Source organism: Candida parapsilosis, contig 005807, assembly GCF_000182765.1.
Source record: "Candida parapsilosis strain CDC317 annotated contig 005807".
In the NCBI taxonomy this organism is placed as follows: Eukaryota; Fungi; Ascomycota; class Pichiomycetes; order Serinales; family Debaryomycetaceae; genus Lodderomyces; species Lodderomyces parapsilosis.
Window position 1 is genome coordinate 1978437 of NW_023503280.1, and position 22514 is coordinate 2000950.

Below are 22514 nucleotides of genomic sequence, written 5' to 3' on the forward strand. Positions count from 1 at the left end.
ACCACACTGTAAAAAACTCACCACTATATTCCTTCAAACAAGTACTAGTATGTTGACATGAATGATGCTGCTTCTAATACATTGTCTTTAGACCAAATACGAAACGTAATTGGATTTCCTTCCCTTGAAGATCTTTCCAGTTCACCTTCTGATATAGATAATGATATACAGATATTACTTGATTGGATTCTGCCGATTATTCCTGAGAAAAGTTTAGAACTTTGTTTTCAGTCAGGTTCCATGCCGCAATCCGTCTCCACTGCAACCAACCTTTTGAGTCCTGTTGGCCAAATGTTGAAGAAAGAAGAAGCTATCGATCCCAAATTTTTGTTGCCAAAGTATGCTGATCCTTCTTATAGAGTCAAGTTGGCCATCAAGAGTTGTTTCAAGAATGAATCCGACCAATCCAAATTTATTGATCTTTATGTCAACTCTGTGAATACAAAATTGAAGGCGTTGCCACAATCGGTTGTTGCTAATTGCTCATTTATGGAGTATATCAACATGATCAAGCTTATGAAGCATCATTACGAAACACACATTGATCATTTCAATCTTTCCAGTCGTATAAATATGGCATTCGCCACAAAATACAATTCGATTCTAACGTCATTCTTATTTGATAATACCAATTTCCGTAATGAATTGCACAATTTTTTTGAAAAATCATTATTCAACAACGATGCCTTTTCAGCTCCCCTTTCATCGTCAATAACATTGAATGTGATTGATATCATATCAACTTTAGTGTCTGTCAATTTGTCGGAATGTCTAAATGAAATTCTCGTGGTTTTATCAATCGAGAAAATTAAGGCGTATACCAATCAATTGTGCAAAGGGGTGTGGGACAAACCATTGTTGGACTCCATTGAATCCTTTATTCAAAATGAAATTTATCCCAACTTTTCTATCATTGTGAGTTACACCACTCTGTCCAATTTGACAGATACAATGAACAACGTATATTTATACGAATTGATGAAAATTGCACATATGGAGTTGACAACATTGAGAGTAGATGAGATTTACTCGCTAGTTTTGGGATATCCAAGTAGCGAAATTGCACTCAAAGAGCTCTACACTTGTTTACTGAGAAATAGAGTCGAGCGACAGGATGTAACAATGAACTCAACAGGGATTTTTTCCTACATGGGAGATATCTCAACTCATGCACAAGCAGAAAAGAGATCCAAATTGGTCGACCATTTTATTCTAAGCTGTCATGAGAACTTGCTTCATGCAGGAGCAAATACGATTGATGTTATTACATCATACACGAAAACAATCAAATCGTTTTTATTGATTGATCCCAGGGGCGTTCTTCTTGATAAAGTGGTGAGACCTATACGTCGATATTTAAAGACAAGGGACGATGTGATAGTGAAGTTGGTTCATGGAATGTTGGATGTATCAGAATCAAACAAGTTGCGAGATTTGGCATTAGAGTTAAACTCCACTGAAAAGTATAACGCAGCAACCCAAATTAAAGATGGCGTCGAGGATTCTTTGGATTTGAATTGGGTACCTGACCCTATTGACGCGTTGCCAGACTTTAAACGAGAAAGAATCAGTGATACTATCGAGTCGTTATTGTCGATTTTTGAGTCAAAGGAAATCTTTATTGAGGAATTTACCAAATTATTTGGCCATCAGTTGATTGCATCAAAGAATTTCAATGTTTCTAGCATTGAGTCAAAGTTGAACTTGCTCAAGTCTAGATTTGGGAAGGACAACTTTACAACGTTGGATATCATGCTACGAGATTTTCACACCAGTAAGCATTTGAACACAAAAGCTTCTCGTGATGTGGCTATCTTGTCGCATCTATATTGGGAGAGTATCCTTGACCAAATTGATGAGGAACGAAAATCGTTCAAATTGCCAGAACCGATTGAGCTGGAGTTTGCTGAGTTCCAGAAATACTATAGTAATCATAAACAAGGCAGAAAATTAAAACTTGTTCCTAGTTTGGGAATGGTAAAACTAAGACTTGACGTGGGTGAGCAAGTGCGTGTTTTTGAAGTGAGCACTGATAAAGCAGCTATCATTTCCATGTTTAGTGGCATCGATCACGACCTCCACATAGAGGATATATCGAAATCATTGAAAATGCCGTTATCTATGGTTAGAGATGGCGTATCATTTTGGGTTGAAAAAGAGGTGATTTGCGAGTTGAGCAAGAAAAGATATATTGCTATTGATGCCATGGAGTCATCACGGGGTAGATATTCCAAGTCACAGTTTAGTGATATCGAAGTAATTGAACCATATGTGATGAGAATGTTGCTGAATATAACGGCACTTAATTATGACAGAGTGAAATCTTTGCTCAAAATGATGGTGCCTAAGGATGAAATTGATGTTACCACTGTAGAGGATGCCTTGTTGCAATCTTACTTGGATCATTTGGTTTCGAGTGGAAGGATCAACTTTACTGAAGGTAATTACAGCTTGTTAAAGGGCGGTTAGCTTATTTGGAGCCACATGGATGTCTTTTTGGCGATACTTCTTATGTAATGTTATACAGTAAAAACTAGTTCTTATGGTCTGGTTTCTTTGGCCAGCGTCTTGCTGGCTTAATTTCATCTGGCATATATCCCGGTACTTTGATCCCCCAGTTTCTCTCCAAATTCAACAGTACATCCCTGATATCAAGTTTATCCAACTTCCGATGTTTGGCCAAATTACAAGAAAATCCCATAACACTGCGAACGAACTCATCAGCCAAGTCCAAAAACAACTCCTCGACATCGTTGTCCACTGAGGGCTTTGTGTCTCCTTGATCAATGGATAAATTAGTTATGAGTTCATTCAATTTTCGTTTAGTGAGAACCCGACCATCGTTGTCAGGAATGCTTGTGGAAACTGTTGGCAGGTTGCCAAATGCCCTGAGTGAGTTGACAAGATTTGTAGAAGAGGTGGTAGTTGGATTTGTAGAGATCTGTGGTCTTTTTGTGGTTGTAGTTGTATTTGCAGTAGATGGTTGTGATATGGCTGTAGGAGCTTTGGTTGCAGAAGACGTTTTCGTCACTGCGGGGGGCTTTGTTGATGTCGGTGATGGTGTTGGCTTTGACTCGTTGGATATAGGTGACGGTAATTTCTTATTCACTGTAATAGCTGACGAATTAGGAATGGCTTGAGGAAGGGTCAGTTTCGGATGACTTGATGACTGCTGATCTGCATTGCTGATTTTAGGTGGTGCAGGCGACGTTATTCTCTCGATGGAAGAGTTTTGTTGGTGGGTAGTGGCGCTAGATATATCCAGAGCTATTGGTGGTGCTGCCGTTGTTGTTGCTGTTGTTGCTGCTGTTGTTGCTGTTGTTGTTGCTGTTGTTGCTGCTGTCACTGGACGAGGACTTGAAACTGGTGTTGCATTTGCTGCTAGCCTTCCAGAATCCATCAACACCTTCCTCATATACAATGCTCCTTTGTGATACTGTTGTAACTGTACTCGACTTTCAGTTAATGTCTTCTCCATGGCTTGGATTCTTGTAGGATCAGTTTCCCTCTCCTTTGCCAGAGTTAGCGACTGCACTTTTTCCGCCAAGTCTTTCAAAACGCTCTTGACTTGATTGTACTTTTCAACTGTTATTTTCTGAGCATCAGGCGAAGCGGAGTTTGGTCTTTGCGGAGCTGGTGATTGAATTTGTGGAAATTGACTCGTTACATTGTCTTGAGGTGGAGCATGTGCTTGGCTATGTGAAGAAGGCTGCAAATTTACTAAAGGTGATTGCACCGAGGATGTTGCTGCTGCTGTCATTGCCACTGAAGGATCGGTACCTGACTGAGTACTTATTGCCGGTTGATGACTTGTTTGCTGGCTTTGTGCATTACCCGAGGCCACATGAGCCAAATCCCCACCTTGACGCTGCTTTTGTTGGTCGTGATATATCTTCAAGACCCGTTTGATCTTATCCACCTTGGCCAAGTGTTCTTTTACCTTAATTGGATCTGTTTCTGTCTTGCTGGCATTGAACTCCTCATGCAATTTGTTCAACAATGCTTTCACTCTTTGAGGATTCAATTCCGCTTCGGGCGTTGGAGTCGTATTCTTGGTGATGCTCTGGTTACTTGATCCCTCCATGATGGTTTTCAATGCGTAGAGTATGAGCGTGAAATATGCTAATGTAACGATTTACTTTCCGTTTTGGTTTTAATTTTTTATTTTGGCAGTGGTCGTGCAATGACTCAAAATGTTTCAACTCGCAACTAAATCTATAACATCTATCTATTAACTGGTGTCCTATAGAGAGACAGCTTTTTTTATAATTGCAACAATATCGTCGTTGTTCTCGGCTTTGTCAAAGCTTGATAACAGGGAATCCATATAGGTATCCAAAAGCTTCCTCACTTGTTTGATTAGGACCCCATTTTTACACCAGGTTCTTACAGGTAACCATGTGTCCAAAATGATACCATTCGAAGGTGTACCACTTGTAGGATGTAAATCATACTCAAAACTTCCACCAAAGAGCAACGTCGCTAATGTGTTTGAAGGCGTAATTCCATTCACGTAAAGCTTGTTGGATAAATGAGATGACCTGTAGGCGATGAATGTGTGTTTGGATGCCGGTAATGGTTTATTAAGTGGGATCATTTGTCTCGCTTTGTCAATATCTATTGAGCCATCCTCTCGAGTGATGTGGGATTCAAGTTCCTCATCAATTTCAAACCCCGTTGTGTTTTTGCCGAATAAGACGGATGATGGATGGATAAATACTCGAGTTGCAGCTAATGAAGAGTCCTGGTCGGTACGATTCTCCTTTTTGATCCAGTATTTGGTCAAGCGAGCGTCTGTATCTGCTTCAATTGCTCCCAGTGATGATTTTAGAAATTTCTTTGGTGGATATTGAACTCTAGCGATGTTGGGATAAAACGCGCCGATAATTATGGCTCGAGTCATATCATAATTTGGTTTCAGAACCTTCCTTGGTACAGTTGGCAGCTTGATGAATCCCATTTCGGACAACAATTGGTAATATTGCTGCCTTGTCGAGGCTACGTCTTTAAGCATGTTGAATGACAAACAGTGATCCGACATAAACTTCTTGTTAAAAGAGTCCGAATATGCGAGGTATAGATTTGCCATTGCAATAAAGTCACCTTGTTTATCGCTATATTTCATGGTAACATCCTTGATTTTGTCCCTATTTTCCACTGAGTGAACAAATATACTACCGACCGAGCTTATAGCTGCCAATACTGAACAAAAATCAAGACACCCAAAAATACAACTCAACAAAAGTAATTTGCCCGTATGGGGATCTGTAGGCAAATATGACAAGTATTGACCCAATGTTGTCAACTTTTCCCCGTCTAGAGCGCCAACGTCTTGCAAAAATGTTTTTGCCGATAGTAATGCGGATTGGTCAGGAGAGTCCAACCCACTTGCGATGAAACTTTCAACATTCTTCACCCCCATTGATTTTACAATCAAGTACAAATTTTCCAAGCGGACACGCATGATTTCAGGTATCGGCTGAGGGAGCATCGAGTCTTCAGTATCCTTGGTGTACAAGTGGTAGCAATCACCAGCGGCAACACGACCAGAACGTCCCCTCCTCTGTTTGATCTCAGCCTGAGAACACCATTCTTCAACTAGCTTAGTGGCATTTAGGGAAGTATCAAAAAACATCGACTTTGAACGACCAGAGTCAACCACTGCTACACAATCAGGAATTGTGATAGAGGTTTCCGCAATGTTGGTCGAAACAACCACCTTTCTTTGTCCACGAGCTGATTGAAACACCTTCTTTTGCTCTTGTGGTGATAAAGATGAATGGAGTGGTAATGTCCAGAAATCAGCAATACTGTTTATTGCCTTTATGACACGATTGATTTCTGGTACACCAGGCATAAAGATCAATATTGAACCACGGTTATTCTCCGAGGTCAACTTTTGGTGTATATGCTCCACTAGCAGAGCAATTAACTCATAATTTATGTTTCCATTCTTGAAAAATGCAGAGTCCGCGCGTGGTTTAATGATTTCCCCTCCAACTTCCATCGAGTAATCTAGATCGCTCAATATGTTATCCAAATAGTGATCATTTATAGGGAATGTCCTACCCTCCACATGTTCATGGATCAAAGGTTTTTTGAAAAACGCATTGAACTTGTCAATTTTTATGGTGGCTGACATGAGAACAATTTTCAATTTTTTAAACTTCTTCATCACATCCCTCAAAATAATGAGTAGAAAGTCACTATCAACTGATCGTTCGTGTACTTCATCAATAAATATATACCCAAGGTTATCAAATAAAGCATGGTCTTCCTCTTTAGTTATGTTTTGAAGCATCCTTAGCAAGATACCGGTAGTCAAGAAAGTGATCCTGGTGTTGGGGCCCACTTTGTTTTCCCCTCTGATCATATACCCCGTCTCTTGTCCCATGATGTCACCCCTCTCTTCAGTTATACGAGCAGCTAGCCCAATGGCAGAAATACGTCTTGGCTGTGTGCAGAATATAGTTGTGGTGAAATCGCCTTTTGAGTTCAAATCATCAAGAATATACTGAACAATTTGAGTCGATTTACCAGATCCCGTCTCACCAGTAACTAAAGTGATGGCGTTTCCATTTATGACTTTTACCAAATCTTGAGCTTTTTTCCAAACAGGAAGTTCTTTTCTTTCATTCATATTTTGTTGCAACACTGCTGCTCTATTTTGGTAGGAAAGTTTTATTTCATTCTCATTCTGTTTCACTTTTTTCCTCCCTTTGATAGTAGCGTGAATTTCCCTTGATTTCTTGGCATAATTTGACCGTTTTTGACATGTGACGAGTGGGCCTGGGTTATTGACAATAGTGATCATATTCTCTTCCAACCACTCAATAATTGAAAAAATCATACACTCTCCTACGTGCAAAGTCTTGAGGAGATTCCTCACAATAGATAGTTTCACGTAGTTGGCTAGATTATACTTTTCTGCAACAATCAACAGTAATCCAGGTATTTCGTTGGGATAGTTTCCGCTTTTGGAAATTTTCAAGGTAATGACTCCTTCACTAATACCACTCGGATTTAAGGGAAGCGTGATGCTTTTGTCGTCTGAGAGCGTAACTTCTCTTGTAGACTCAATTGCTTCAACCTCTTGATCCCATATTTCTTGGCTTTGCTCCTCTTTAGTAATCTCCGTCGCCTCTGGTGCTAAAAGCTTGGTAAGTTGAACGCTCGTCTCAATTTCATCCTCCCCCGTCTCCTGATATACCCGCAATATTTCATCTTCATCAAATCCAGAATTTCTTAGTCTTTTTAAAACCAACTCGGTTTTCAAATTTTGTGAAATTGTAAGCAGTACTTCCGAGTCCTTACGAGATTTAGCAAAAAGTATCGGCAAGTCATCCTCAGGGATATGAAAAATCAACCATTCAAGCGCGTCAGTGAATTCTAAAGTATACTGAAGTGCCTCCCTTACATGGCTCTCCCTGAATCCCAACCCAATCAACTTTTTTACAATTGACTCGTCAGCAACTCCATTTCCTGCATTCCAATTTGAATGCTTTTGCACTGATTTTTCAATTTCAACTCTCATATCAGAAGGTATGTCCATCAATGGCGCGTGTTCCCATGCACCTTTGGGTATAATGCTTCTTGTGATTGTTGGTTCCGAAGTCACTATTTTTTGTCCAATATTGATCACTTGCTTATGAGTCTTTAAATCTTGATTGTCCTTCGCTGTCTTCTCCTTCTCTTTCTCGGCTTTTGCCTTTTGTTGTTCCATGACCACGACGAAGGGATTAATATTGTATCTTTTATCATGTAGTGATTTGTCTTCTTTCAATAATTGCAACCTTTCTTTCTCTAAATCTGTCCAATAATCTCTGAAAATGATTGGAAGCAACATCTTCATGTTTTTTATGTAATTTATCCGATGTAGAACAAAAGTTGCGACCATGTGTCTAGCCTCGTTGCTTGTTTCACGAGGAGAATATGTCGGCGTATACTTCACTGATAAGATCTCTTTGGTTTTCGGATTCTCCCAAGATAACGTTACTATTCCAACATATCCATTGGACTTCCGCATCATATCATATTGACATTTGTTCCACTTTTGTTTCTGGCAGTGCTCATTGAGTAATGTTACAGGCAATTTTCCTGTCCATCCAAAATTGTCACCCACAACTAATCCCCGAGCTGGTTTCTTTGAATCATCGGGTGCGGTCTCCTCGTTTATCTTTTTCTTCGTCACGCGTTCCACTACTGGCTTGTTCTTGCTCTTGGCCATCTCCAAAGAAACATTTTAGGTGAATTATTTTTTTTTTACTCTTTTTTTTTTCAATTTAATTTTATATAAAGCTTGAGAGAGGAGGGGCATGAGCCGGATTGTTATTAGCTATCGGAGAACTCACTCACAACTTATCGAGACTGTAAGGGATAATTAAATTATTTCTGATGCATTTTTCAAAGACGATTTGTTTTCGTTTCCACAGGTCTAATATCAACTACTGCATACTTTGCAAGCAATTGCAACCAAAAATTTAAACAGAAAACATACTCACCAACATTAGCATTTCACACACTGAAATGGGGCCTGTGCAATTCCTTATTTACGGAAGACTTCCACCGATAAGCAGGGAGGTTAATGGTCAAAAAAAGAAGAGATAATTACATGTCATTAGAACATGATGTAAAAATAAGTGAGATAGACAGGACTCGAACCTGCGACCGTTGGATAGTTCACATACATGATTGGAATCCAAAACTCTACCAGCTGAGCTACTACCCCCAGAACACAGTCTCATTAGTGGGCTAAAACCTTGAGTGTGGGACTCGAGTAAGTCGTAACCCAACCAATGTGTTTGGATTGACAAGTCGTTGTCACGGAAAAGTTCATAGAAATTAGGTCTTACAATATTGTATTTATTTGGGGGTGCTTGTCATATGAGATCATGTACTTCTTGATTGAAGTCAGACCAAGACTTGACGATATGTGCATAAATACTTGTAAGTATTGAATGATTGATCAGTAATAGCGTTGTAGGTTCGATCTATAATTTGATTATTCATTATTCTTTATTGTTATGTTCTTCGTTATTCTTCATTCTTCTGTTCTGATTTTCCATTTTGCTTTTCCTTGTGGGAAAGTCCAATCCTTTATATAATGCTGCTGGCTGATAGCTCAATGCAACACGCCTAATTGAATTTATTTCCTAAATGAGAAATCCAATGTAAAGGCGAGCGGGGTCATACCCTTAACAAAACTCTTCAACTTACGACTCAAAAAACCACGTATAAGCGTGAAGCATGAGATACTTTTTATACCTCATTGTTACCTCCTATAAGTTGTCTAGAGGAAACTTTAAAGTTCTATGGTGTTTGTTTTGATTACCTGGTAAAGTCAGTGAGCAATTTTGGAACCTTGGGGTGCATTCTCCAATTCGAATCGTGGTAGGTCGAAACCACGAGGTTACTATGAATACTGGCTGTTGATCGTGACCATACAATGATAGCATTCTTGTTGCAAAATTTGAGAAGCCGTTTATTATCGACCAAAAAACGAACCGACAGAATGGAAAGAAGCCTTAACGTAATTAATGAAAGAAAAGGCCGACGCATGATACCACTAACCTCAAACGTATGATTTCTTTCCTATGTTCAAACACTCAATCAAGAAGATTGCAACTATAGCTTCTATATCTTCATTGAATTATTTATGCAGCCTGCTCTGTGACGTTGACACGACCCTTCAAAACCAGGGCGTACTGAACAACGTGACCCCCGCCTGAGAGTGTTGCTGGAGGTTAATGCAACCAAACCTTTATGCACTTTTAGTTGAGTACACAAAACTAAAAATAGAACATACTAAAAGATGATACAAAAATCGCTTCGACAGACAAAATTACGAGCTATTACGCTTGGCGACAATATGTCGGCTGCAAACATGATGATGAAATGTATATTGCTTGTGCGGAAATTTTCCTCTTCTTCATAACAGCAACATTGCCAGAGTAACTATTGACGAATGTACCCCACACTTTGAATGGTGCTTGAGGTTAATGAGTGCAAACTGGCGTCATCCGCCACCGTTTCGATGATGGAACAAAGACCAAGCATGTGCGGATAAACCTCGATTGCTATCTCAAATAGTTGCAACGAAATAAGGTTTAGCTACCGTTTTTTATGCTTTTTATTAATTTTTATTTTGTTTATCTTTATAGCAAACTTATGGACTGGTTAGAAGAGTCTATTTGTTGGGCGCACTATACTTAGTGTAAACTTGTTAATCTGCCAGAACTGTAGTCTTGGCTTTGCGAACGCAACATGGAAATTTCTTGTCACCGATGCATGACTGTGGAAAAAAGTCAAAAAAACGTTGCCGATCGTTGTTTTCTCGCGCAACAGCGCAGTTAAGAGCTTTCGCTTGACTGTGGTGTCATGCATCAATAATGAACAAGCTAGTATGAGAAAATTGTTTCCCAATGTGGTTGCTGGTGGTTTGCATTAGCCCAAGCCCTACAACCAGTAGTAGACCCATCTCCATACAAATGCTGCATAAGAATGCCCTCTTGTATGCACAGTCAAACTTGAAACATGTCAATTTATTAAATGCAGAAAATGCAAAAAGGCGCTCCTACAGAAACCAAAATACGAGAAAGTGATTTTACGAGCGCTTTTACAAAAAAGTCGGTCAAAAATTTTCAATCTAGATGCACCACACAAGAATCAGAAATAATGCAACCTTTGTTAAAATTACCTTGATGAGTTGAAATCAGACCACAAACGGGATTGAGAGGTTGCAGGCAAGCCAAGACAAATTGTGGGAACAATAACAATCTCTTTTGGGTTTTCAATCCTGTTGTTTAGTCGGCTGTAAAAAAGCTTTCCGAGAACGGCTGTTGTGTACGTAGGGGGGGGAATATCCCTCATCCTGTTTTGAGCTTCAGCTGCCAAAACTTGAACATCCATTTACAAGTCTCTTAATCGGAGGCATAATTCCGGAAACTATTCTGTGGGTTTAGTTTGTCTTCAGCTATTATAGGAATTTGATCATCCACCTCGAGTCAATAGCCCAATTCTGTTCTTATACAATGTAATTTACACTTCTAGAGGGCATTGTTTCTTTGACTTAGCTTATTTAAAACAATGAATCGTTTGTAGAACAATATCCATTCACAAAGAGATTGATTTCACAAAAGAGAAGGGTACACATTTCCGCAACTGGTTATCACATGGGTATCTATTAATATATTATAAACAATTCACAGTAGAACTAAAGAAACACAATAAACAAAAAAATTCACAAAACGAAACGGAAGGATGCCCAACAGATATACTCAGCACTACCAACGGTTGATGATATCTATCATAGCAAGAAATGAATGGAAAAAAAGAGCCTCGAAACAATAACCTAATACTTTTCCAAGAAGGATCTGTTGTTCATAAGTGAATCCTCGTAAGCGCCAATTAAAACTTCAAATGCACCAGGACCTTGAAAGTTTAGTGGTCCACGAGCAACTTCGTTGTAGAAACCGTCATCCATTGCCCTATCCATCAGCTGATTGGTGGGTGATGATTCAAATGAGGGTTGAAGTGCTATTACGTCACCCATTGCATCGTAATACCTGTCATTGGCAATGAACTCATCAGCTATTGACGCAACTGCCGACGAAGGATGGGACGATCCATCTTGTATCGAACCGGTTGGAGACAATTCAAAACTGTTTGATCTCTTCTTTACTTCCAAAGAGCTGTGACGGCTATGATGAACTGGTTTATGTACGTGATGGTGATGGGCAATACAGCTTTTCAATTTGTTGTTCTGGGGCTGTGAGAGTGTTGATGATGATCTGCGTACAGTCGACAATGTGATGGGACTATTGGTTGTGAAAATGGATGATGGTGGTGTAGTTTCAGATGACGAGTTCGGTGCTGATGACAAAGTGTGTGCTTCATACTTGTTGCTCAACGAGGTCAAGGATGGGTTCTTGCTTATTGGCTGGTGACGAAGATTGGTGTAGTTGTTGGAAAAAAGTGAAGCAGTGAGTGGAGTTTGGTTGTGTCCATTATAGTCTCCGTTTCGCTGTTGCTGTTTGTGCTGTTGGTTGTCATTCATGGAAGGTGGAGACATTCCACTGTTCCTTTCAAGTGAATCACTGCCTAATTCTGACAACGCTTGATCATTTGCAACCCATTGCTCGTCACTGTTGAGGTTGAAGTTACCCGAAAAACTGTGTGATGAAGCTGGAGAAATTGGCTCTTCCTTAATCATTTTGCGAACCTGTGACCTTGAAGATGATGTAGAGCATGCTCTATTCACTGGCCTCATGACTGGAGGTGAATGCAAGTCAAATGAGTCTGATCCTCCCCCGGTAATCTTTTCTGACTTGTGTTCAGCAAATGCTTGTGATGATGATTGTAAATTGTCGTTTCTAAAATTAGCAGCTATCAAAGCACCCTCTTCCCAATCAACTGGAACATTCTGTAACAAACCACGTTGTTCAATCAAATAAGATACAATTTTGTTGATGGGGATACTGTCAACCTTGTTGTCTCCTTCACTTGATTCTGGTGAAGAAGATACATTGTCATTGTGGCCCTTCTTGGAAGCTGATTCCTCCTGCACAATTTCATCAATAAATGGCAAATGGGGTCTCGACAATTCGATCAATTTCTCAAACAGCTTTGATAAGATATCCAATCTTGTCTCTAATAACTCAATGTACCCTGGTGGATGAATCTTTTCCTTTACTTTCCGCTTTTCTGTGAACACACAAATTTTGTTGTCAAGTAAGCACCGATTGCAAGGCTTTTTACCATCACATTTAGTTTTCTTGATACGGCACGAATCACAAGCCTTGCCAACTCTCTTCTTCTTAACATGACAAGCGTGCACGGAGTTTTCAGATTGCATTTTATCTCGGTTCAAATTTGGAAAAGAGTCGCGGATTTAAGCGGCGTATTAGTAATGTCTGTTCCGAAATTATATTTTTTTTCGGAACGCCAATGAGTTTTGAAAAATGTGTAGATATAGTGGTGAGGACTTGGTATGGCTTTATTTCAATGGAATTATGGGGAAGTTCCAAACTTGGGTCAGTGTGTATATTTATATGCAACTTCAAATGACAAAAAATGGGCGTGTGGTCTGTCTCAATGCCTATTCCGTATATTGGTCTTCTTTGTTTTTGTGTTCAATCCGGATATGAAGTCGGTTATAAATCAACTCTCAGTTAAGACCGCACCGAAAAAAAATGAATGAAAATTGTATCGACTGCAGAAAAAGCTTTTAGTTGTGAATTATTAATATTAATAAAAGTCCCCTTTTCCTATTGTTTTTCTCTCTTGTTTAAACTGATGCAAAGTTTAAAAGTAAAATGGTGGAAAGTTTTTGCAGATGAATGACCTACTTCTTGCTTTAGTGTAGTGTGTGTATCTGTATGTGTATGTGTATATGCGTTTATAGCTCTCAACAATGGTATCAAAAATTTAATAACCACTGTCGAAGTTATTAGTAGTGATGGAGTTCCGAGTTTAAAATTCAAAATATAGTAGCTTAAGTAGTGTTTGAATATTCTAGATTGTATGTTGTGGTAATTAATTGGGGATGAGACTTTTACTTTCAGTTTTTTGTTGTAGTTTTACTCTATAAGGATCAAAAGAAGACCATGAGCCCAAATTCGAGGGTGGTTTGGTCTGTATTTATACCTTTCTGTCCAAAGAGTATTTATTCGCATGGGATATACAATAACCACACTTTTTACCAACGTTGATCGAGAGAGTCAATTGAAATAGTAGAGGGACTGCACATGTATCTTTCACAAATTTACTTCTCTTCTATTGTTTGGTTTGAAGCTCTTCCAGTTTCTTTTATTATCTTTACAATGCAAAGACTCTTCTTCATTTTCTTGATTGCACTCTTCTTTGTGTAAGGCTTATGTGTAAGTGCCTATTGCATAGCACATAGTGAAGTACTGTATATATTCTAGACTTCCCATACATAATGTCCTATTTCCGACAATAAAAGAAAAGGCTTTCACACAGCTAATGCAACGTGGTTATCACGAGTGAAACGTATGATTAAAATCAGATGTACTGACTCAGACCCCCTACTCACCGCCTCTCGTTTTTCTTAGCACTTTTGACTTACTAAACAATGAGTAAAAAAACTAACCCTAAAGTGAGCTTGGATCAAAGACCACGACTCTTCTAGACTTACAAAAAAGCAGGACCGCCTAACAACTAGTCTCAACAATAAACGTTTTTTTGTCTTTGCTCGCTTGTCACATGTTGCTGTCTTATTTATTTGACCTTTTCGAGCTCAAGATGAGTTGGTCAACTAAAATGACTGATGTCTCATTTTCTTTTCCCCCCTTCACTCTCCCTCTCCCAAAATTAGAGAGTGCATCAGTGTCCACTAGCTATACGGGCACGTTTTACCCCTCTTTGAATTCCGGCTCTAACGTTACTGCACTATGTTTTGGTAAAAACTGCCCACACACTTTTTTTTTTTTTACTGTAAGCGCTTAGCACAAACTCGCTATCAAGTTTTCAATTGTTCTAGATTGTTTGAAAATAAAAATATACTCAACAAAGCTCTTTGTGCGCCCACCATGATAATTTATTGTTTGTTAATATTTTAGTAATTGCACATTATGCATAAAGTTTAAATATCATGATATGATACTGTTGTTTCTTGCTCTCTTTGCAAAAAGAGAGAAGAAACTTGTTCGTATTTTTCTATTTATTTTGCTTTTGCTTTTGCTTGGCTCTTAAACCTCTCCAAATCAGGATCTTCAAAAAAGAAAAAAAGCGGTATGGGTTAACGATAAACCAAGGGAAACATAACCAACCAGATTTTCAAACATAATTTACAGCAAGCAACAACAAAGTGATTGCTATCCTACATCCCAATGATTACTAAACTATTTTTACGCTCAGTAAAAGATGTTAAAGATATATTTTGTTTTTTCCGGATCATTAGTGCGATATGAACGAAACTTGCGATTCTCTTCTAACACACGACTATGTCAAAATAATCACGACAAAAGTTGTTTTTGTGAACTATGTTGTAAGCTCACACTAATGGTTGGCTCTGTGAAACTTCCACTTCCACCCTTACCTGAGGCTAATGTGAGTGGGAGGCCCACACGCACAAAGCAACATTTTTTAACAAACACAAGATAAAGAAGACAAGATTCATGGGAAGTTTTGCCGGTTTGTTGTTGGTAGCATTTAGCCTTTTTCGATTTGTGATTTTTTAATTGTGGTGAATCTTGTTTTGTTTCGGCGATATTGTTTGACGCACAAGAAATTCAGCCAAAGGTTTTCCTTGGTAATTGGGGACATGAAAAGACGCATGGAGAAGGCGTGATGGTGCTATCGAGTGAGTTGTAGATTAGTTAAATAGCCTAGTGGACACACTTGCGATATGATACTTTTGCTAGCATTATTGCGTTCGAGGAGGATGTCTTATTGACTTGTTTCACCGCAAAAACAAACAATATTACAAAAGTCGGTGTCAACACAAACAACTTCTGGGTATTGTGTACAACTAGTTCGGCTTCACGCTTTGAGAAAACTATGTTCCGGAATAACCACTTTCCGATCATATGGTAAACAAACTACAAACTGCCTAAAATTCAATTGAGGCGACGCACTTTGGGTCAAGGGGTATGAAAATAAATAGTTATTATAGTTTTCGCTTAGTTGGGGAGGGTAGGGGACAAATATTGATCAGGATATCGAGTTTCTGGTGTGGTAACATGGTGCAGTCGTGTCCCTTTATGGAGTGAGTCGCAAAAAAAAAGATTGTGATTACACAAAATGCTGTATGTAATTTACACCAAAACATAATTTTTTGTAATTACGTAGCAATGCATGGCGTGTATTTTTCATCATTTCACTGCAAAGCATAGAAGGGGGGTAAAAATGGCACTCTTCTTACAAAATACATTCGGATTAGTGTACCTGCTTCACCATCTCGTGAGACAAAATAGAAGGGCTATATTAAACTGGAATACTTTTTTTTTCAAAATTTGGTACAATTGTTAGCCTAGAGGTAAGGTTTATTTCTGTTTATTTTTAACATTAAGTGGACTCTCTTGCTCTGATACAAAAGTAGGCTATGACATAACTATACGTCTTGAAATTGTGTGCCAATTAGTAAGACAATGCTGTTCCAACATTGTGTTACTTGAAATTCATCCATTGCTTTCTTTATCAGAGAGAACAAAAATAGCAGTTCTTATTGTAACTTGAACATCAACCAAATAAGAGTCAGCAGAAGGTTAAGCATTCTTCTATGATACAAATCACCTGAGGTTGAAGTTGTTGCAATACACAAAATACTAATTTGGCTTGCCTGTTTCCTATTGGGGAAGGTGTGGTGAAAAGTACAAAATGAAGAATTAAGAGCTTCAGTGGCAAAAAAAAATCACTTTTGCAAATGAAAAGTTGGTTCTTGCATTTGCGAAATGAGTTGGTGCTACTGCGAGCGAAGCTCAGCCGAGCTGTTCGGATAATGGCTCACCAGAAACGATGTAAATTGCCAGAATTCAAGAGGAAAAACGACATGTAAAGATCTACTGCATGGACCCAAACTTACAATGTGTGACATGAAGTAAGCGTTATTCCTCTCGTGGCAGTACGTGACTAGCAGATATAGCAGTTGCCCAAGTAAGTAGTGCAAGGGAAAAAAATTCCCTCACCAGAGCCTTCCGAACGGATAAATCATGGCAGCACATAATCCGTGGATGATTGCAGCGCATATGCGAATTAAGAACTGTGCGCCATGCTAATTATGTCACACCAAAAGCTGCTTTGTTATGTATATAGGAGGGAGGGAGAGATCTTTAGTGTATGCAGAGTATAAACTATTCGTGTTTTTTGTACCTTTCATATTTGGTAAAAAACGAGGTAGAAGCAACTTGCAACCAGAGTGGTTGTGAAAATGTCTCAAAACCAATCTATTGTTTTTGGTATTATAGTGAGCACAAACTTTGTATTTTTCTGTCTTCTGTCATTTAGTTTTGTGTTGTTTTAAGTTTTCTGATGTGTAAAAAACAAATATCTTTCAATCACATTTATCATTCGTGACGCCTGAAAAGAAAGAAAATTTCAAATAGGCTGTGTGAGTACTCTTGGATTAATGCATTGTAGTAAATGAGTAGATACTAGCAGGTACCTGGGGTTATTGCGAGACAAATTCCGCAATGGTGACATTGTGTAAGGTTCAAAATTCAAGAATTTGCTGGTATGTGAATGACTTTGATTGGTACATCCCCGTCGATTTTTGTGTACGGAATAGCCAGAATGGGAAGGGAATGTAATCACATTCCCAACATTCTCTAATTTATTTGTGCCAAAAATAGAAGGTTTTTGCTGGAAATTTCCAGAAAAGGAGGTAATTGTACCGCATATGAACGAGTACATACACGGTACATAGGAATAGAGCCAAGGTAATGTGCACTGGTATGACTTTCCGTAATCAAGATGCAACAGGTTTGTGTTATAAGCACTCTTATATTGACCAGCCTGATGTTGACACTCATATACGAAATTGTTTTGTAAAGTATTTATGAGTGTCTTCGATGTTTAATTCGCATTCAATAGGAATTGTAGCGCTTTGAAACCAACAAAAACACACCCAGCCACGAACAAACTTTTGCTTTGTCTCAATACAAACCAGCGTTTTGGGTTCAATCAAGAAGAAGACGTTCCAGAACCGATCCAACCCAACGCCAAAGTGGGATGTGTAATTACTCCATCATACGATATCCTCCACACTATTCTATGCAGTCGCTGCAAGCTAAACCTCTCTCTTCAAGAAAGAAGTAGTTCCAGAACTGGCTTACCTGTTTGGACAAACTAAAAGTGCATAGTTTGCAGAACCGCTTATTTAGTTCTCTATTGTTCCCTCGGAATTCGAAATTACACTGGAATTCGGACATATTACACCTATTTTGATTAGCTCGTGCTGCATATTTACATAGATAAGCACCCTCGGAAGTGGTAATTATTTGCATATATTCCAGCAAAGACTCGTTGCTTTCTCCATATAAATGCAATTCCGGTATAGGATTTTAAATAACTTGCATAAATTGCCCTCGAAATTTGAAGCCTACGCCTTAGTATCCACGGAATATGCAAAAGGCGCTAAATCCAAAGCTCTCTAGTACTTGGAGTTGCTATTTGGGTGTGTGTATGCGTAGATGGAACTGCAATTTCAGGGGGTGCAAAAAGACTATAAGAACAGCTTTGCTCCTCTACAGTTATCATTGGTTAAGTGGCCGTTTCTTTTGTAGACTTAACACAAATGCAGCTCTCTTATTTGAGTTTTTGTTTCTTTTGTGTGGTTGTAATCTGCTACTTAGATCCTGAATTTTTTTGTAAACTTCGCTTGGATCTGGTTGTCAACGCAACCCAAAATGTGGTTGCAAAAAGGGGAACAAAAAAAAAAGAGAAATAGAACAAACTAAGTGGAATACGAAGGAAACAGATTTCAAAAAAGAAGCAACAAAAAATTGAGACAATATTATTGAGTCAAGGCTGCAGATGAGGGGTGAAGCTAAAACCCCAGTTCCTGGTTATAATGTAGCTAGATTATCATGCCATGTAGTTGTGGTAGGATAAGCGCCTCGCCGATAGCGGTAATAGCAAGTGCAAACAACACCACATGCATACTTCGCTTTTAGCATGCACGTAATTACCGCAAAGCGAATAGGTTAGCCTATCAACTCTATCCAATAGATGAGCAAGAACAGCCGGTACTTTGCTGTGACACTATGCATCAAACGTATGGTTTGATCCATTTTCCCCACCGTCGTTGTCTGATTGTTTTTGTCTAGAACCTCTGTCTCAAATACAGCAACAGCAGAAAATTACTTTCCACTGAAACATCTCTCAAGTACCTCTTAAGCATCCACCTAATGATACCATGACAATGCCAACACCTCGCAATTATTATATTGTCGGTGTAAACTGCGCGGAATTGATGCAAGAGAAAAAAAATATTATGTTAGCGCGGGATTTGCGTTTACAAGAACTTTTCCGAAAGAGCAACTGATGCGGCTTTGCCTCCACGTGTAACCCAGTCTAAGAGGATTTACGTCCAATGATTGGGTCCGCAGACAAAACACGTTTTGCGCTGTGCTCTGTTGTTCCCAAAGGAGAAGGCGATACTTAATTATCGAGCCGGAAATCTAGCCTGAGTCGTGTAATGCATTACAAGATGCGAAGAGATTATTTCTCGCGGGAAGAAAATAAACTTGCGATCACAAGAAAAAAAAACTGAAAAAGGGGCAACAAAATTGGAGCGGATAATTGTATGCAAATAGACAAAGCAACAATTTCAAGATAATCTATCATCTTAACCAGTTTGGACCGCGTTGTTTTTTTATTTGCAATAACAATAACAAAGTTTCAGATGACACTCAACGACATTTTCTTTAGCCCTTTTCTTTTTAAAATAGCCGCTCTCCGCTTATATTCACACATCCGAAATGAGCCTCTGGCACTATGCGCAGCACAGTCGCATTCAATATCCTTCTCTTTGATCACAAAACATGGGAGAAAATATATGGGACTCTGCGCAACAACACTTTGTGCGATATGGTGCGCTAATTTGTGATCAACAGGCGGTTGTAGTTGCCTGGCATTTATATAAATAAGTCAACATATCGCTCATGTTGTTTGAAGTAAAGTTTACTTAATTAAGAATAAACGCAATAAAGTTTTAGAGTATTTTATCATCCATTGTTGATATTGTTGCTAAATCAAAATCATGTCTAGCGTCAACACTACTGTATTTGCTTGCGATTTCTGCAGCGACGCAAACAATTCAAAACAAACTCCTGATAGTTTTCTATTGTTCATCAAAGTGGAAGTCGATGGAGAAGTTTTAAAGTTTTTACATATTGCTAGCAAAGGTTCTATGACTGTTTGATCAGTGGTTTCGTTCGTATTCCAAATGCTTGATGTTTCTACTCCCTTTTTCAATTCATTGATACCGTTGTCCAGCAACGCCACAATTTCTGCTACAGCCAGGCTTGTGATGAGCCAGTGACTTGCATATCGTCGTTTAGTTTTTTAGATAGTTTTCAATTCAACATTATAAATAAATGTACAATTCAGTGTAGGAGAAAACTCTATACAAGTGGTGGGCACAAACAAAAAGCGAATTAATCAGATTTTTCGAACGCCGTTGTATACGATGGGAGGTGGGGGGGGGGGGAGCACATCTATACTATCGTAGGAAATGGGTGCAAAAAAAAATTTGAGATAGACAGGACTCGAACCTGCGACCGTTGGATAGTTCACATACATGATTGGAATCCAAAACTCTACCAGCTGAGCTACTACCCCAAAATTTCAAAAAATTTGCCTATTGCCTTGAGGCACCAATAAAAGTTTAATTCGAGGAGGAAGTCTAGAGCGGCATTTACAGTCTGGTCCAAGCAAACACTACACAGCAGATACAGTTAAGTCACTCTAAAAGGAGTTATTCAAATTACTGGAAGTGCTTGTCAGTTTTATCATGGAACTTTCGAGGAAGTTGAAGGGGTTTGAAGACGCATTTTACAAAACTCATAAAGATGACGTATTCCTAGTAGAGAGTTTGCTGATGCTGGCAAACAGCACATTCCATGAAAAGATTCAATGTGCCACATCCTGGCCCCTATCCCATTCTTCAAAGGATTCTGTAACATCAGATCAATTAGCATCAACTGTGTACCGGCATCTGGTGCAATTATTCCTTATCTAAGACCAATTTAAATTACGTCGCGGAATTTCATATTTCCGTCGTCGTGAATTTCCTATTCGGGTGAAAAAAAGTGCTAGATCAAGCCGAGAGAGCAAAAAAAAAAAAACACAACCAAAAATCGAAATATGTTGCATTGCTCTGTGGTGATCAAAATCTCATCTTCTAACCTAACTTGAAAACTACATCATCCCCTCCCCCCCATCTTGCACGCTTCATCTTCAACGATGGTCAGGGCAACAATTAAATCAGGGACAATCAATATACTAAACACCATTATTGGTGCAGGGATCTTGACGATGCCGTACGGTTTACGTGCCAACGGATTACTATTTGGATCGATTTTGATTGTATGGTCAGCTTGTGCCTCGGCATTTGGACTTTATTTGCAAAATAAAGTAGCAAGGTACACGGGACAACGAGGTTCAGTATCGTATTTCAGTCTTGCGCAAGTAACGTACCCGAAATTATCTATTGTGTTTGATTCGGCCATCCTGATCAAGTGCTTTGGAGTTGGTGTTTCTTACTTGGTTGTCATTGGCGACTTAATGCCCAAGATTATGGAAACTTTAGAAGTGCATCCTGATTCCGTTTTCATGGATAGGAAATTTTGGATTTCTGCATTCATGGCATGTATTGTGGCACCTTTATCGTTTTTAAAAAAATTGACTAGTTTGAGATATACTAGTATCATGGCTTTATTTTCTGTGGCTTATTTGATCTTTTTGGTTGTGAGTAGTTATCTTGAGATTGCCGCTGGTGTTGAAAAGGCACATGATGTCGATGTTGCAAAATTTCATCCTTTCCCAGCCAAACACATTGATTGGTATGGACCATTGAGTTGGAAACAAACGTTGAGTTCGTTTCCAATGTTTGTATTTGCTTATACTTGTCACCAAAATATGTTTGCCATTATCAATGAGTTGCAGCCGGATGAGAAGGATGGTTCACAAACTAGGCAATCCAATTTGATTATTAGAAATTCGATTTTAACTGCATTGGGCAGCTATTTGATTGTTGCTGTTTTTGGGTATTTAACTTATGGTGACGAAGTTGAACCAAATATCATTGCTATGTATCCTCGTGGGTCGATAAGTACATTAATTGGAAGGTTGTGCATCGTTGTGATGGTAAGTTTGTCCTTCCCATTACAGTGTCATCCTTGTAGAGGATCCATCAACCATGTCATCCATTTTATCAGTCAAGGTGTCGAATCAGCAAAACTTAGACATTTGCATAAACGTAATCGTTTATTAGATGGTGATGGAGTAGGTAGTGGTTACTCATCGACAGTAGCATCCGACGCCGAAAGTGTGAACTCTTTCGCTGACCTTACTGCAGTCTCATCAATCATCTCAACTACACCAATGGAAGGCGCTCGTGACACTGCTGGTCATGCGCCAATTATAATTCCTATGTCTACTAGGAAATTTTACATCATTACAACCACCATTGTTGTGCTTAGTTATATAGTTGCACTTTCAGTCACTTCATTAGCAACAGTTTTGGCATTCGTTGGAAGCACAGGCTCAACGTCGATTTCATTCATTTTGCCAGGATTGTTTGGTTATTTGTTGATGAAACCATTGAATCCAGGAGCTACTCTTTCACCATTGGAGAAATTTTGCAAATACGGTGGATTATTCATGGTTATTTATGGGTTTTTTGTCATGATTGTGTGTCTTGGCACAACCATAATCTTGGGTTAGACAGACTTTTTTAAAGACATTGTAGGTTTGGTTTAGTAGGTTTGTATAGAAAATCGCAAAATCGCAAAATCACAAAATCGTTGAAGAGCACGAAGGAAGAAAAAAAT

General features: G+C 38.9%; 6 protein-coding genes across 6 annotated transcripts, besides 2 other annotated features; 3 read left to right on the forward strand and 3 right to left on the reverse strand. All coding sequences in view use genetic code 12, as the record gives it.

Moving 5' to 3' along the window:
- Window positions 1-57: 57 nt before the first annotated feature.
- Window positions 58-2469, forward strand: CPAR2_808590 (anaphase promoting complex subunit 2; the record flags this gene model as incomplete). The annotated part of the gene is made up of 1 exon (XM_036808780.1): window positions 58-2469. One exon carries the CDS (start codon window positions 58-60, stop codon window positions 2467-2469), a length of 2412 nt encoding a protein of 803 aa, XP_036665482.1.
- A 64-nt stretch (window positions 2470-2533) lies between these two features.
- Window positions 2534-4084, reverse strand: CPAR2_808600 (uncharacterized protein; the record flags this gene model as incomplete). The annotated part of the gene is made up of 1 exon (XM_036808781.1): window positions 2534-4084. The coding sequence occupies one exon, from the start codon at window positions 4082-4084 to the stop codon at window positions 2534-2536; it is 1551 nt and encodes a 516-aa protein (XP_036665483.1).
- A 159-nt stretch (window positions 4085-4243) lies between these two features.
- On the reverse strand, window positions 4244-8227 carry CPAR2_808610 (putative helicase; the record flags this gene model as incomplete). Its single annotated transcript, XM_036808782.1, has 1 exon — window positions 4244-8227. One exon carries the CDS (start codon window positions 8225-8227, stop codon window positions 4244-4246), a length of 3984 nt encoding a protein of 1327 aa, XP_036665484.1.
- A 413-nt stretch (window positions 8228-8640) lies between these two features.
- Window positions 8641-8728, reverse strand: a tRNA (tRNA-Trp).
- Window positions 8729-11350: 2622 nt separating this feature from the next.
- Window positions 11351-12853, reverse strand: FCR1 (Fcr1p; the record flags this gene model as incomplete). The annotated part of the gene is made up of 1 exon (XM_036808783.1): window positions 11351-12853. One exon carries the CDS (start codon window positions 12851-12853, stop codon window positions 11351-11353), a length of 1503 nt encoding a protein of 500 aa, XP_036665485.1.
- Window positions 12854-19720: 6867 nt separating this feature from the next.
- Window positions 19721-19882, forward strand: CPAR2_808630 (uncharacterized protein; the record flags this gene model as incomplete). The annotated part of the gene is made up of 1 exon (XM_036808784.1): window positions 19721-19882. The coding sequence occupies one exon, from the start codon at window positions 19721-19723 to the stop codon at window positions 19880-19882; it is 162 nt and encodes a 53-aa protein (XP_036665486.1).
- A 331-nt stretch (window positions 19883-20213) lies between these two features.
- Window positions 20214-20301, reverse strand: a tRNA (tRNA-Trp).
- A 624-nt stretch (window positions 20302-20925) lies between these two features.
- CPAR2_808640 (uncharacterized protein) lies at window positions 20926-22407 on the forward strand (the record flags this gene model as incomplete). The annotated part of the gene is made up of 1 exon (XM_036808785.1): window positions 20926-22407. One exon carries the CDS (start codon window positions 20926-20928, stop codon window positions 22405-22407), a length of 1482 nt encoding a protein of 493 aa, XP_036665487.1.
- Between the last annotated feature and the right edge of the window lie 107 nt (window positions 22408-22514).